This window comes from Triturus cristatus, chromosome 12 (genome assembly GCF_964204655.1).
Source record: "Triturus cristatus chromosome 12, aTriCri1.1, whole genome shotgun sequence".
In the NCBI taxonomy this organism is placed as follows: Eukaryota; Metazoa; Chordata; class Amphibia; order Caudata; family Salamandridae; genus Triturus; species Triturus cristatus.
In genome coordinates, this window is record NC_140595.1 from 219,981,534 (window position 1) to 219,998,801 (window position 17,268).

Below are 17,268 nucleotides of genomic sequence, written 5' to 3' on the forward strand. Positions count from 1 at the left end.
GCAGCTCAGCATAAGTGCACAGTATTTCTTGACAGTATGTTAAATCGGATAGCCAGTCCTTAAACTTTGGCGCCCTGCCCCTGCCCCATCTGCAGGCGACAACGCTTAGCCATCAGCAGTGCAAGTGATACGAATCGACGGTGGGGCTTCGCCACCAGTGCAGTGTGGCCCAATAGTGCAGTCAGTGGAGCGACCTCCAGAGAAGGGCTGTCATCTGTGTTAAGGCCCCAAAAACCTGTCCCCAATACTCCTGTACCACTGAACATTCCCAGGCCAGATGAAAAAAATCTCCTCCTGGGCATCTGCATCGGTCACAATTGGCTCCTTCGAATTTGTATTTATACATTTTAACTGGGGTGTAATAGAGTGTGTAAAAATGTATAATGTGTTATACAGAGCCTGCTACTGGCCAAGACTTGCTTAGTCTGTAGGCAACAATATTCCCACTGGTCATCCGTGAGTTCTAATCCTAGTTCTGAGTGCCACTGTGTATGGGAGGGACAAGGGGCTGTGTCACGTGGAGCCTGGATGGTATGATAGAGTATGGAGACCACATGTCCCGGTGATGTAGCTTGCAAAACCATGTGCAGTGGGGCAAGTGTGGGGGGCTCCCGAGGGAAGTCTGGGGAAATGTGCTTCACCCCCCGCCTGAGCCTTAAGTAAAGAAATCTGTCCAGAGGGGATGGCCGAGCGTCAAGAAACAGTTGCTCCTGTGATTTAAACGTCCCATTAGTGTACAGATCCCCTCACGTTGTAATATTTAGTCGTGTGAGCAATTTGCGAAATCCCAGCTCCTGCAATAATGGTAAGAGTGGGTGGTACACCAGGGGGAGTAAGGGTGAATAGAGCACCGCATCTACGTGCAACTCCAGAATGCGATGCCAGACCGCTATCGTACCTGTGAGTGTTGTGAGCGTTTGGTCTCTGGGTTGTATCTCAGCATAAATCATGACTTCTAGAGGGACAGGGTCAGCTAACCAATGCTCCGCCGCGACCTGTGGCATGTATTGTGAGAAAGTGCCATCTTTCTTGCATGGTATGCCCCCACTTTTTGCTGAATTGCTGAATGTACTTTGACTGAGTGTGCCCTGGCCTCCTGCCAATCAGGTGCCCAGGGCCTATGTTCCTTCCCTAAAACACACAAAACCCAAATTGGCAAACCCTGGCCACATGTCAGCCCATGGTGAATGGTACCCTAGGTACCCAGGGCCTTGTGACCAGGGAAGGCCTCTAAGGGCTGCAGCACTCATTGTGCCACCCTTAGAGGCCCTGTACCTTTACTCACACACACTGCCTTTGCAGGCTGGGTGTCTGGGTGCAAGACAAAACAAAGTCGACATGGCACACATTCCTGTGTGCCATGCCCATCACCTACACTGCCATGGCATACATCAGCCACCTCTCTAGCTGGGTGCCTTATGCCAATGGTGTGGGCACAGGAGCAGGCGCTTTAGAACGATGCCGGGTTTAGGGACGACAAAGGCGCGCTGCTCAGTAGGCGCTGTGATCAAATGTTCCCAGGCCGGGCTCCCCCGTTAATCTCCTCTCCGCAGCAACAAAGGATGTACCAGGCTGTGAATTATGATGACCCAGAGCCATAAATCCAGACGATAATAAAAACACAAGCAGAAGAAAGGGCGCCCAGCCCGGGAAGGCCCCGACGGCATAGCCACTGAATGTAGCGCCAAATCCCCGGGCGATCCGTAAAAGGAGAAAGACTGTCAAAAAATATGTTTACTTGAAATACGCCACAGTGACCCATCGCAGTGTACAGCACTTGATAGGAAGCCTGGGGTAGGGGAGGGCGGGATTGAAAAATAAACCCAGGGGAACAGATTGGAAATGTGCATTCCAGAAAGACATCTTGAGAGCCTTGATGTTGAGCTAATGCCAGGCGATAAGGCGCTATCCCAACCAGCATTGGCCGCGCGGCCGTAAAAGTAAAAGTCATCGCGATCACTCTGAAAGCGAAAGTGATCGCGATGACGTGCTAAAGCACGCTAGGAATGCGCGCGCAGCAGCAGGGGGAGGGGCAGAGGCAGGGAGCAAGCAAGAGGAAAGACAGATGGCGCTGAAGGCTGGCGGTTTGCGCGTATATGCTCGCATGAACGCAAGCTTGTTGCAAGCCAGCAGCACTTTGAAAACTCACCTACTAAAGTCTCTCCGAGCAGCGCGTGCGCGCTGACTCAAGCGAGACCTAAAAAAAAGTAAAAGTGTTATGAGTTGTTTTTTTGTGAAAGGCAATATATTGTGTAGTAAATCGTAGTAATATAAAGCGCTCCTGTCCCTTCGGGTGATGTTGGCGATATATAAAAGCTCACCCAAAATTAATTAAACATGTTAGATAGCAGCGCTGTAACATTTATTTAAACAATTTGAAGGTAGTGACCCCCATTAAATAGATACTTCACCTGGGACAGGGAGAGTCACATTTGAAGCACTGTAAGCACTTTATACCTAGTAAGAGGCAACATTACATTTTTGGGCACAGTTGGCATAAGAAGGTAGTTGTATTAGGGTGTGCAGCACTTTAATCTCTCAGTAAGAAGTACGTCAAAACGTTGACCCCTTGATTAGGGAATTCACCAGATTTGGCAGGTTATCTGAAATTTCCATAAATTTGGCAAAGTTATTCCCCCCCCCCTCACAGTGGCTACATAGGAGGTGGCCTCTGAGTTTTTCCTTCCGTGGACGACCAAGCCGGTGAAGTAAAACGGAGTCTGGCTGAGCCGGGATTTTTCTATAATTTAAACCACAGCTGTCAGATTTAAGGCATGCACCTCGAACATTGTAATGTTATTCTATAGGAGAAACATGCACTGCATAGATATACTTGCAGTCGAGTTACAGGGTTGATCTTCTGGACTTAAGGTAAGTAGGTGCTAAGGTCCTTAGAATCGCCAGTAGTTTCGGTTTAACTGCCCTGGCGTGTTCAGGGCAGAGGTGCTGGTTACAAGGGTAGCCTTGAACACTACTGCTAGAGGTAATGGGGAAACTCGTAACAAGAAGGCTGCAAGTGGGGCCTGAGGGACCAGTCCAGCAGAACCCAAAGAAGGGCTCAGCTCAAGGGTCTCTGAAGCAAGGATGCACAGTCAGTAGGCTCTAGCTGTGGGTGTAGAATAGACCTGGGCATAGTTCTGCGTAGGGAACAAAAAACTTCACCGCGATATGCCTAGTTCTGCAAGTGGCAGAGTGAGTTAGATCTTCCGGTTCACACCGATTTTTTTGAGCCGGGTGTTTGTCCTGCGCTAGAAAAATCAGCGAAAACAGTACCATGCGCAGCGCAAGAGGGCTTTGCTTCTTTCTGTTGCTCTAGAAGATAGTCCACTCAAGGTGCAGCTCTCTCAACCTGAACGGAAGGTCTCTCAACGTGAGCGGAAGCGGCCATCCGCAGCTGCCCGCATTGAGAAATCTCACTAGAAGGTGGTCTGGAGTAAGATTTTCCTCGCTTGCCAACTTAAGGTTGGCAAGCGAGGAAAAAACTTTGATCAGCTGAGTTTTTCGGAACTCTGCGTGCTACAAGGAGGAGAGAAAGTTCCACAAACTCCACAAGCAGATCAGAATTTGACGCCCAGGCCTAGTGCAGAGGTGTTTTGTCTGGCGGATCGTTAACGTTGCAGGCTCTCACTTTTTAGGTCGACCTGGAGATGAGGACAGAACAGGGCCACTCTCGACGATGGCCTCTCTGATGCAAACGTCCCACGTTTGGAAGTACGTCTTGGTGGAGTTGGAGTCCGGGCTGGACACTGAACAAGCCCTGGCTGCTACCAGTGCTCTGGCACCCCGGGTATTGGTGTATGGCAGCTCCCGGGGTCTCCAACCATGCCAGGGAGACGGATCGGACATCCTGAAGCATGGTGACCTCTTCCTGGACGGCTGTTGCCTCGGTGGTCAGAAGAGTGCATACCGCACTTTGCAGCCGGTGCCTGCAGGGAAGTGGCTCCAAGGGAGAAGCTGGCTGGTTGGCAAAGTGCTGGCAGCCCACCAAGGCTCTGGGAGAATGCACAGCTGCAGGACTGATCGGGTCTTTGCAATTGCCGGGACAGGAGCAGGGAGGCAGGGTTTAGCGCCGAGCCGCAGCTAGTCTACAGTTAGAGTCTTCGGCTCTTTATTGTCCCCTTCTTCTTTAGTCAGTCGAATCCGAGTTCATGGTGTCAGAGGCCCACCTAAATACTACATTTTAGGGGGCTAAAGGGAGTTAAGGGTAGTAGCCAATGGGCTACTTAACCCTGGAGTCACTACACCACATAGACTACCACTTCCAGTGGGGAGTGGGCATAACCCTGTCCCAGAGTTCCTAATTACACCAAAAACAAGATGGTAGAACCCTTCTTGTATGGAGCACATCCAGCAGCCCACCTTAAGGGGCGTGACTAGCTTGGTAGTGAAACATGACTACTGGCACAGCCAATTTCCCACCTGTCCTGGTTTCAAATGGGCCTCAGGGTGGTCAGTGACATCTCCCAGGTCTGAGAGAAGCTGGGGTTGCATATCAAAGGTGGCAGGGACTTTGAAGCCCCTGGCCTTGATGTGCTAAAACACTAGCCATCCTGCTGGTGGAAGTGTGACCACCTTCCTCCAGATCAGGTATTGTTTCTTGCCTTGAAGAGTGTGGGCTCTTACCTGCAGGGGGTCAGAAACTCGTCCTTGGTGGCAGGCTGGTCAATACCAGCCAGCCAGCCAGCACACTAGATAGGGGTAGGTTTTCAGAGGGCACCACTAAGATGCCCTTTGGGTGCATGCCAAAATAAATCTTGTACTGGCAACAATAAAGATTTATTAAGACAAGGTGTTTGATACCAAACACCTTAGGTTTCAGTAAAGCCATCATGTAGCTGGGGAACTCTTAATGACCAGTGCTCAGTACGTATAAATGTTTAAGATGGCTTCCCTGTTCACTTGTACCGTCTAGCAATTAAACTAGTCAGCACAGAGGCATAGCTGTCCATTCAGATATGCCCTCGCATGTAATAGAATGCATCCTGCCTTGTAGCTACAAGGGCTGCTGAAGGGTTAACTTACATATATCACATGCAGGGCCTTTAGCATAGCATACAGTATGTGTGCCATGTTATGTTTTCAAACATGGTTTGCACCATGTCTGGCAGTCTGCAATGTAAGCCTGCATGCACTTTGTATGGGGGTCCCTTTAAGTGGCATATGCTGCAGCCCTCTACAGACCCTCTTTAGTGCCCATGCCCTAGGTTCTAGGGGTACCACTTACTTGGGACTTGCACGGGTGCAAAAGTGTGTGCCTATTGTTTTACAATTTTACCTTGTTTTAGGGAAAGAGCTCTCACACTGGGGCCTGGTTAACAGGGACCCAGTGCACATCATTTGAAAAACATCAGTACCAGTGGCAAAATGTTGGAGTGACCATGACAATAGGTGGCACTTTCTTTCAGCTGTCAGGTTATTTTTCATTGGAGATGACCCTCATGCCCTATCAGCGCCCGTGCCCTCCTTGTTAACAGATGACATGGTCAGTCTTGAATTCCCAAAACACTTTACCGGTCAAATGCCCCATCATGGTGAAGAAGTAATTAGAACATTAAAACCTAGCATGCTAGAGAAAAAGCAGAGTGAGTTTTTAACGGATTGTCCTGTTCAGGTAACTTGCGATCGCACTGAAGGACTTTTAAAAGGCTGTGTTCTCTATCACATCACAACATACAAAGATATAGGAATAAGAGAAGCTAGCTTCTCCTGACTTGTGATCTGCTACAAGAGAAAAATACTCTGTCAGTTCATCTCCATATGTGATCAATTATCTTTTCACTGGAAAAAACACATTCTCAATGAACAAAACATAAGTTTTCACTGTTGATACTGGACCTTCTGTCATGATAGGTTAAATAAATCTGAGCAAGTCAGGCTATGCTGTATATCAATACAGATAAGTCAGTCAGTAAGCACCACTGGAGTCAATGATCTGAATTTCATTGAAAACTGAAGCAAAAAATTAATTTAGGGTACAAATCTTTTTAATCCCATACGAATTTCCATGCCCCTTGCAAAAATGCATATCCTTCATCAAGATATCGGCAGACGACATACCAGGCATAAGTGTGGCTTGAGGTGACGGCTGAGACACAGCAAGGCAGCTTAGACGGTCCGAGTAGGACATGACACGGCAGTTACCAGTCTGTGAAATGAGGATAGCCTTCTCAAAATTGTATTTGTGCTGACTCTGCGAAGATGACAAGGAGCTGAAAACACCAACACGGGAGCTGCTGGGTTGCTGGCTGGAGCTTGTGCTGTGTTGGGCCATTAAAGTTCGAAGTTCCTTCAAAAACAGAAAATGCTCCATTTTAGATGTCTGGAGTTTTCCCAGTTTGTCAAAACCATTTCTCATGTCAGGAGATATACCGCTTTGAAACTACGTAAATTTTAACTAATCACAAAAGCAAGGAAAGTAATAGAACAGACTGAAAAGATAAAATATTTTGGGGAAGGACAATTCTGTACAAAGCCATTAAAAAAAAAAAGGAGTGATAGAGGTGGTCAATTAACGCTAAGAGTTGAAAGCAGTTACATATCAGAGCAAACAATTGGAGAGGGAACAGCAAGGCAACAGAACAGAAGATGAAAAGGGTGTGAGAAAGTGGCTTTCTGTTGCAGTAACCCCCACCTCCCCCTTTTTTCTTTTTCTGTTGCCAGAATACTGATGCTCTTTGACTTGGTGTGCCCTGGGCTCCTGCCAATCAGGTGCCCAGGGCCTGTGTTCCTTCCCTAAAACTGCCTAACAGCCTAAACCCAATTGGCATCTCTGGTCACATGTCAGCCCCTGGTAAATGGTACCATAGGTACCCAGGGCACTGTGACCAGAGACGGCCCCTAAGGGCTGCAGCACTTATTGTGCCACCCTTAGAGGCCCTGTACCCTGACACACACACTGCCTTTGCAGGCTGAGTGTCTTGGTGCAGAACAAAACAGAGTCGACATGGCACACATCCCTGTGTGCCATGCCCACAACATACACTGCCCTGGCATACCTTAGTCACCCCCTCTAGCTGGGAGCCCTATGCCAGTGGTGTGGGCACAGGTGCACAAGCCCTGTGCCCCTACAGTACCCAGGTCCATTCCTGGGCACTGTAAGTGCAGTGCTGCCATTAGGAGTATATGGTGCTGGGAGGTCGTTAACACAAACTCCACAGCACAATGATGGCAACACTCAAGACTGAGAAGTTTGGTATCAAACTTCTCAAAACATTAAACCCGCACTGATGCCAGTGTGGGATTTAATGTACAATGCACGACAGAGGGCATCTTAGAGATGCCCCCTGAACCTAACCTACAATCCACGTCTTGTCCGAGGGGCTGCATAGGCTGCCACACAGCAGACATGTTGCTGGACCCCTGGGTAGAGAGCCATCGCTCTCCTGGGCCTGCAACAATGCACATCCTGGGCGAGGTGCTAGGTCTCCTCCCCCAGGATGGGCAGGGGAAGCTTCAAAGGCATTCCGCCTTTGTGAGCTTCTCCAGGCCACTTGCTGTACTCAGCAACTGGCCCCCACCGGTTCTGACCCCCACTCTGGTGGGAAGACTGGCGTGAAATCCAAGGGAGGAAACGGGGTGCGCAAGCCTCTGCCAACCCCACCCCTTGGTGGGGGAGGCGAGGTGAAGCACATCTCCGGGCTCTCGCCATCTTTAAGATGGGAAGACCTGCCCAATCAGGACTAGGCTACTTTCCCCCTCCCACAGGAGAGTGGCAGCATAGGGGGTGTACCCACCCCAGGGAAGGGACCCATTGGTCCCTGCCCTTTACCTACCTGTGACACCCCTAAATTTAGTATTATGGGGCACCCTGAACCTTCCTTCCTCAGATCCAGATTCCGAAACAAGAAAGAAGAACAAGAAAAAAGAAGACCTGCCGTGCAGCTGCTAACAAGAGGAAGACACCAACTGATTTGGCACCAGCCCTACAGGCCTGTCGACCCTCGAACCTGCGCCTGCTAAACCCCGGCGTCCCCGACTGCCTTGTGACTAACTACCTGGGACTCCCACGAGCAATGGCACTGCTCAAAGCAAGTAACAAGCTCCGGGCATCAGCCAGGAACCCTACACATTCTGCACCTGTCAAGCCTGGCCTGGAGTGAACAAAGACCACGAGGACGTCCCCCCCCGGCGACTGTGACCCTGAATCCAGCACCCAAGGACCCACCTCGACGCTCCTGACGACGCCTGCAGCCTCAGAACCAGGGACCCCTCCAACCGCGACCAGCTAAGGGTAAGATTTCCCAACGCCAAAAGGCACCCCTGCACCCGGTGCCCTGCGGCCCCCTGTGCCCAACTCCTGGGTGCCTACCTATCCTCTAACTACCCAACTTACCTCTCGAAGTCCCCGAGCTTGCAGCCTTTGTTCGTTCTTGAGATTCTCCATTGAAATCCATTGAGCACCCGACGCCTCAAAAGCACCCTGCACCCAGCCGCCCGAGTGCCCCTGGCAGTGCAACCTCTACTCTAATCTACTTCCCCATTTGCCCTGAGCAAGTGACCAGGATCCCAGCTCCCACAGCTGCATGACCTGCTAGCCAGCAGCCACCAACCAAAGGCCCCCTGCCTCCCATAGGATAACATTGGGTCTAACTCACTCTGCACTCAGCTGCCCCTGTGCCGCTGAGGGTGTTACAACTGTACTTACCTAACCCTGGGAGACCCCTGAGTTTATGCCAAACTGTACTTACCGGACCCTGGGAGACCCCTGAGTATATGCCCACAAACTTAACTCTGCCAGTTGAGTACTTACCCAAAAGCCGATAACTCACTTTTCTTCCATAGGGTAACATTGACTGGTTTCACTTGGAAATTCTTCTGTCGAGTTTTGAAACTTTAAAACATTCATACAAAATCAGCCAAATTATGAAAACTAATTTACTCACCTGTTATCAGGAGAGATCCCAGTGCTGGATCTTGATGCCCAGTACTGACCCTGCAAAGTGATTACAACCGTACTTTCCGCTAACTTGATTTTCCTCCAGAGGATAACATTGCCTGGTTTTTGCCAAAAATTCTTTCAAGTGTCGATTTTGCAAACTTACAAATATTCGTTAAAAATCGCCTGTATACCAAAAACACATTCTTTCAACTGTTTACAGGAGATGCACTGCACCAGTGCTGGATCCAGGATCCAACACCGAGTTAGAAAAAGTAACAATAACCCCACTTACCTGCTAAGTGAATTTCCTCCCATAGGATAACATTGGTGATTCTATGTGAAAAAGTTTCTACGTGTCAACTTTTAAAATACAATAATATTGCTTAAAAATCACAACTGTAACCAAAACGTTTTTACTCAACTGTTTACAGGAGATGTCCCAGGACAGAATCTAGGATCTATTCCTGTGGTAAGAAAAGTAATCCAAAAAGGAATCAATTGCATTTAACTAGAAATTCTCATTGAGCTCAATGTATTATTGTGTTTGAAATTGTGTTGCCTATTGCAACAACTAACTATTGCATTAAAAAGTCTATTGCCTATTGAAAAGTATTTAACTAAAGCATCTCATTCTGAGAAAGTATATTTTGATACCTATTATTGGTTCTAAAATAAAACTACTTTATATTTTTATATACAAACCATTGGCCTAAAGTTCAGTTCTTGAGTGTGTAAGATCATTTGCTGACTGAGTGTGTACAACAAATGCTTTACACTGTCCACTGATACTGCCTTACTGCTTGACCAAGCTTCCACTTTAGAGAGTAAGGTTATATCTAACTTTAGCCTCTGCCAAACCTCTGGGGACTGTGGACTCTGTGCACACTGTACCTATTTGGGAACAGTATATACAGAGCCACTTTCTTACAGAGGGCAAATCTACCAAACCCCAATCAAGTGAAAAAACCAATAGGTAAAAAAGATCATCAGTATTTAGAAGAGCCAAAGAAAAGGACAAAGCCTCTACTGCAAATTTAGGTTTGTGGAACTAACAAACCAGTGTTCAGACGCTAAATCAAACAAACAAGGTAAATTGTTCATCTAATGTGTGAGCCAACATGGCGTGCCATATATCAACCAGTATGAAAATGCCAGAAGAGGTGTGTGAGTAAGTGCGTGTTTTGACATGGTTAGCCCCCCCACTTTTTGCCTGGAAAATGATGCGATTTTGATTGTAGTGCACAGGGACCCTTCCCATCAGGTTCCTGTGCCAGTGCTTCTTCATTAAAATTGTTCCACAATTGGCAACTTCAGCTCCCTGTAAGTCACTAGTAAATAGTACACTTGGGGCCCGATGTAGGTAAATATGAAATACCGATTCCTAAATACCGAATTTTACCGATTCGGTATTTAGGAATTGGTATTTCATATGTAGCAAAAAATTTGGTAAAATAGACCGAATCGGTAATATTCGTTATTACTGAATCGGTAATACAGATTCGGTAATAAGGAATCACCTTCCCATTCATTCCTATGGGCCTGGAGGCCCATAAGAATGAATGGGAAGCCATTCACTATTACCGATTCGGTAAATACCGAATCGGTAATAGGGGGAGCATATTCAAGGTTGACACCCTGTTGCACCCCTGAATCGTGCATGTGTGCACATGTGGCACACATACATGCCCTAAGGGCATGTATGTCTGCCACATGGCACCTTGAAAAAACCAAATTATTGCTTTTTTAAAGTTATTCGGTATTTACCACCAACTTCTAGTTGGTGGTAAATAACGAATCCTGAATGCAAAAATGCACTCACTTGAGTTCCTCCTACATAGCTTTTAAGGATTCGGTATTTTACCGATTCCTTAAAATAAGGATTCGGTATTTTACTGATTCCTTAAAACCTGCCTCCTACATTAGAAAGGGCTAAATACCAGTCGGTAACGGGAAAATTACCGATTTTTGGCCGTTACCGACCGGTATTTAGCTACCTACATATAACCCTTAGTACCTAGGGCATGGGAAATGGACAAGGTCCCCTAGGCACCCCTCACCAAGACGATGCCATTGCAGCTTGCATGCCCTGATGCAGTGGAAAACAAAGTCAACATGGCACACTGACCGTGTGCTATGCCAACCAGCACTGCCTAAGGTGTAGGTAAGTCACCCCCTATGGCAGGCATTACAAGCCCTAAGGCAGGGTGCACTATATCTCATGAGCAGATATGCCTCTATAATATTTAAGTCTATTCCTTAATATTGTAAGTGCCAGAGAAGCCATAGGGAGTGCATGGGCTGGAAACTCAACAACTTGAGTTCCACAGCACCATGATGGCTTCACTGAATCAAGGAGCGTTTGGTACCAAACAACTGATGCCAGTGTAGGATTTATTAAAGCATGTACCCAAAGGGCACCTCAGAGGTGCCCCTGAAAATCTACTAACCCTGGTGTGGTCTCTGACTGGCTTGAGGCAGTCTGCCACCATCAGACAGGTTTCTGGACCCCTGGGTCAAGAGCCTCTGCTCTCTTTTGCCAGAAACAAAGCACATCCTGGGCGGAGCTGTCACACCTCCTCCCCCAGGATGGACACAGTGCTCGAGATGGAAGTTTCAAAGGCCTGCCACCTTTGTAATGCGACCCCTGCCTCTGCTGATGGCAGCCGACTGCAGCTCCTGGTTCAATCCAATCACTTTTGGCGGGAGACCCGGCAGGAACACTTAGGAAGTATAGGAGGTGTGATCCCCCAACCCCCCTCGTCAACTGAACCCCTCAGGTGCAGGAGGCAAAAAAAGCACATTTGTCAGTGTCCACAATTTTGAAGAATTGTGAAACATCTCCAATTAGGGCTAGGGCTTTGCCCCCCTCCCTCAGGGGTGGTTGACACCCCAGGTAAGGAACCCATTGGTATGTACCTGTTACTCAGCTGTAATGGTCCTATATCTAGTATTTAGGTGGCTCTCCAAACTCGGAGGTCAGATGACTGACCTAAGAAGCCTGGACACTTGAAAAGCTGCACCAGCAGAAGAGAAGCAGGACCAGCAACTGACTATGCGTCAACCCTGCAGGCCACCTATCGCCTCTGCTACAAAAAGGACTCATCCTGCAGGCCCAGTGACCTCCAAAGCCCTGGGAGGACTGCCTTTCTTCGATAAAGACTCTAAATTTCCAGTGGAAAGCGGACCTGTCCAGAAGAAAAAATCTACAAAGAAACAATAACTCAGCCCTGGGAAACCGCAAACTTACCTCCGGATCCGCCTCTGCACCCGATGCACACAGCCCGAGTCAAAGTGGCCATCCCGTCCTGTGAAGATTCCCCAGCGTTTCTGAGCAAGAGCCTATCGGGGGCGGAACTCTGCTGGACTCCTTCTCGACACCAGCAGTCTCAACTTAAAGACTCCTCTTGACCATGACCTGCCCGGTAAGCGGTTTTCTGACACCCAAGGACACCCTTGCACCCAAAGCCCCTGGACCTTGTGGATCCTGATTGACTGTGTCCCTACGTCCCCCTAGCATATCTACTGACCTTGGCAGCTGTAGGTTTTCTTCGTCCGGCCTCCTGGCCTGAGCCTGCAGCCTTTCTTCAAGTTTGATCTCCAGCATTGAATTGCATTGGGCACCCGTCACTGTGTTGGCACGCTGCACCCAGCCACCCCTGTGCTGCTGAGGGTGTAAGTTTGGTGCTGCATTGTGGCCGCCCTTATACTTAGCAGGTGGTGCACTCTTAAAATGGATTTGAACCTTGCCTGGTGTTGACCAAAGACCCTGAAGACTGAATCTGTAAGTTGAGTATTTACCTATAAAAACTGCATTCTTATTTTTCCTCTATAGATTAACATTGCAAAGCTTACAAATTGCACTAAGTGTCCACTTTTGAGTCAAAAAGAATTTTCCTGAAAAACGTACTTAACTTTTTGTGAACATCTTGGTCTTAAAATAAATCTTGAAACAAGCGAATTTCTCTAAAATTGGTGTGGTTCTTTGAGTCGTGTGTCATTTATTGATCACTGTGTGCATAACAAATACCTTATACTCCTCTGTGTTAGGCCTAAGGCTGCTCACCCACACTACCACAAATAGAGCACTTTGGGTTTACATTGAACCCTGTACACTTCTGGGGGAATCTCTGGATTCTGTGCACAATATAACCATTTAATGGTATACTATATACAGAGCCAGCTTCCTACAAGGCGACAATTCCCATGGGCGAATCTAGTCAACTGCAGGTATGAGTATGCAAAATGGGACAAGAACAATCCACAAACTATCATATAGGGGAGCAGAAAGCAGGAGCAAAAGCACCAATTTGCAGCAGAGACAGGAGGCCACAAATAATCACCCCAATGGCCAGGAGCAAATCAAACACTGAGGCCATGAAAGAAGCAATGGCAAAGTCACTAATTAGCAAGATATGGTAAGTCACAACATGCTTAATGAAGTGGAGCATACAATACATCAAACTAGCAAAAAAGTGCAAAATACACAAAACCTAACACGCGGGACAGGTAGCGTATATTTAGAGAAGAGAATGGTATGGAATTAAGCATCCAGTTCAGTGGCCAGGTTTCAATGTTGTGTTTACAAGAATGAACTGATTATAAGTCATGTACAACAGAATGTTGCACAGCAACACAGAACAATGTGGGGGGCATGGCTTCGGCGCCGAGCGTAATGGCCGCAACTCTGCGAGGCTCCGTGTCTCCCTGGACTTCTGCCCGTAATTAATCCACTCAATGATCTGCTCTCACATGTCGGATCGATCTCACTTACCACCGGAATGCTGCGGAAAATACTGCTCTAACCTGGGGGTCGCCATCGTCTGTTGCCCGTCCGAACCGGAAGTGCGGCCTGGAATGAGGTGGAGCCTCGGGCTCTAGTGACTGCTGCGCCCTATCACAGATGCCAGGGTTCCGGTGGCTCGTGTGCCCCGGTGAGGGCGAAAGGATGGCTCACCTACTGCTGATCAGGAAGGGAGCAACGGTGCGACTCGGACCGGGACGGAAGCCGCTCCAACACAAAGGAAAAGAAGAACAGCGGCAGCCCCGTGCACGGCACATCGTCCGAGGCCTGCGGTCGCTGGAATTACCAGTGGTCATCACAGTACCCACAACACAGCCCCTAGTAAGTGCTTGCCGGGGTTGCAAAATACAGCAAATGGGGAAGCAGGACGGCGGGCATTACAGGCGGATGAAACCAAGGTCGTAACAGCAAGCCTGTGCCGAAGAGCCCTTAATGGTGAAAGCTTCCCATGAGGCAAGATGGCGCTGACAATGGGACGCGAAGTGGCAGAGGATTGTTAGTCGGTGGAATGAGGTGGGGCTCCTCGTGTTGGGGGAACACAAAAACAGCTGCCCCCATTATTTGAAAGGTCGCCTGGCCTGGCGATAATCACCTGGTCGTGACTGCGCACTGCTCTGGTCTCCATTGCACGGATCAGCACTGTAGCGTGACTAAGCCCCCCACAGTGAATGACTGGGGAGATTGTGGGGAAACAATAAGCGGTGACGACTGGATGCCACAAATTACCACGAAGGTGCCGATTAAGTGGTGTGTAGGGCGGGAAGTCCATAAAACGGACAGTGATACACTGGAACACTGGAACGCAGTGGGCACCACCTGGCCTTCAGCTACCCAAGGCAAATTTTCGCACACAAGCATGGTGGGCTGCGAGTGCGAGATACCCTAGCATAGGGCTGATTGCATTGCTGGACGGCGACGAAACACTGACCCAGCCCAAGGCTGTGTGAGGGCCTGAATTGTGCAAGGTGGGAGAAGCTCCGGGCCTGAAAACCAGAACACGCATACTATATAGAGTCCGGGCGAAGAGTGAGAACGCTTCCGCGGTGGTGGGGTCGCGCCCGATTGCCCAGTAACTGGTCACTATGTCGAGCGGTAAAGGAGCCAAGGGCGCCCTCCAAACCAAACTAGGCACGTTCACCATGCAAAAGCGGCCTGAATCAGACACCTCAGGTATGGGTGGGGATGAAACGGCACAGAGACCCGACCGTGGAGATCCATCACTAAAAGATATAATCGAGGCAATAATGGGAATTCGCACAGCTCTTGAAACTACAATGGACTTCATCACGGCGGAGGTTACACGAATAAGGGCGGACATGCACAACATTAGCGAAAAAGTCAATAATATGGTGGTGGTTACAGCAGAGATAAGTGTTGAGGCAACCCAGATCCAACGAGATATCAAGGAACACCAGGTGGCCAGCCAAAAAAATTGAGAGACAACTGGACGACTATGAAGGACGTGCCCGACGAAATAACATCAGGATACTTGGAGTACCTGAGAAAGCAGAAAGACCTGCGGTCGACCTCTTTGAGACCCTCAGCTGCGACTATTTAAAACCAAAATCCCTGTCAGCATTCTTCACAGTTGAAAGAGCGCACAGAGTTTCCAGAGGCAGGCCAAAACCGGGAGCCCCACCTAGGCCCCTACTGGTGAGGCTGTTGAACTTCAGGGACAGAGACGTCGTCTTGCAGACTGCCCAAACGGCTCCGCTGATTAAATACGAAAAAAGCAAGATCACCTTTTACCCTGACTTTACAATAACAGTGCAGAGGAAAAGAAGAACATTTCTGGAAGTCAAGAGGCAACTGAGAGAAAAAGATATCAGATACCCAATGTTATTCATCTCATCTCCAAAAGAGTCTGAGGCTGACGGACGAGCACGTTTGACACCCCTGATGAACTGGCCCGAAAAGAGAACGCCAAGTGATTTGGCTATATCAGAACATATATGTGTTGTAAGCATGTTGAGATATTGATTGATGGGCGGGAACCAGGGAGACCGGCCCGGAGGCTACCCCCTAACATTACTCTTAGTTAGTTGTACATGGGGCAACAGGCACAGTTGGGGATTTGGGCAGTTCTACACCCAGAGTGCAGGGGAGCAGGGAGAGGGGTAATGGGGGTGGTTTTATTGTTGCGCTGTTATTTTGGTACAGATTCACACTTGACGAGTATGGACACAAATGGGACAATGGGGCGGGGACAGGACTTTGGATACGAACATCATCCGCCACCCCCCTGTGGTTGGACACACTCGTTGTAGGAAAGGAACTCCATTATTACACTTGGGCATGAGTAGAGCGCGGATCTATGGGCACCACAGGTGAGAAAGGGTTCAGGCTCCTGTCCTGGAACGTAAATGGATTGCGAGACAATCTTAAAAGGGGGATTATATTGCAGTTTATTAAGCGCTACTCCCCTGAGGTGTTGCTGCTACAGGAGACGCACCACATAGGAAATATGTGCAAGGCCTTAGCTAGATGGGGCTATCAACTTGTGGTGCATTCAGGATTCACCACAGGATCGAGAGGTGTGGGTATTTTAAAGAGAAGGACCTTCCCCATGAACATAGATCGCATATGCGCCGACAACCTGGGGAGATACGCAGCAGTGTATGTAATTTGGGAAGGGGGAAGTACTGACCCCAATATCGATTCATGCACCTCCAGGTTTGCAGGAAGCAACACTCAGATGTGGGAAATATCATGCTAATGTTTCCCAACGGCAAATTGCTAATAGGGGGAGGACAACTCAGTAATGTCGGGACGCCTAGACTGTTATCCACCCAGGGACATAGGACAATCCCAGCTGACACTCCAACACTTCATAGACTTAGCTAAGGGAATATCGGATCATTTCCCCGTATGGATGAAGGTAGTGGTCGGTAGGGGGAAGGGTACTAGATTGGCACCTATACACCCCTGGCATCTCCGAACTCCCAAAATCAAACACAAGATCACTAAAGAAATTGAACATTATTTTGGCGAGAATGAAGGGTCGGTCGAATCCGTGCAGGTCCTTTGGGAAGCCTTTAAAAGGGTGATCCGGTGCCATGTGATTGTCAGATAGCGAGTGAAAAAAAGGAAAAGAATGCTGAATTGTTAAGGCTAGAGGAAGAGATACTGAAGCTGGAGAGTGAACTTACTACATCAGACATGGGGAATGAGACCCACTTGCTTAACCTCAAGAAAGAAGAGTATAGATACTAAGCGAGCAACATAGCAAACACATTGCACAATCACAAATTAGGGCGAGTATATGAGCTGGGTGACAAGGCATGAAAACTGCTGCGTGGTTGGTCAAGAGGGAAATGGCAAACTGGCTGGTGACGGAGATCCAAACAGAAGATGGCAAGTGTCTTACAGACACAGGATATCGCAGACGAATTTGCCCATTATTATGAGCAGCTCTATACCTCTAAGATCACTAGGCAGGACAGAGAGGCGAGGGAATTACTGTCAGAAATGCATCTACTGGTGTTGGCGGAAGAGGAAAAAGGACAATTAGCTGCAGACCTAGCACAAGATGAAATAGCAATGGCTATACATGCCCTCCAATCGGAGAAGGCAATAGGCCCAAATGGGC

The 17,268-nt window shown here is 48.5% G+C and overlaps 1 protein-coding gene across 1 annotated transcript in view; it reads right to left on the reverse strand.

The window, feature by feature from the left end:
- The window catches only part of RFWD3 (ring finger and WD repeat domain 3), a 162,950-nt gene that overhangs the window by 58,393 nt on the left and 87,289 nt on the right, over positions 1 to 17,268 (reverse strand). Inside the window, exon 8 of the mRNA XM_085637103.1 lies at positions 6,058 to 6,286. Within this exon, the coding sequence (XP_085493229.1) occupies positions 6,058 to 6,286 (229 nt within the window). The remainder of the gene's footprint in view (positions 1 to 6,057; positions 6,287 to 17,268) is intronic.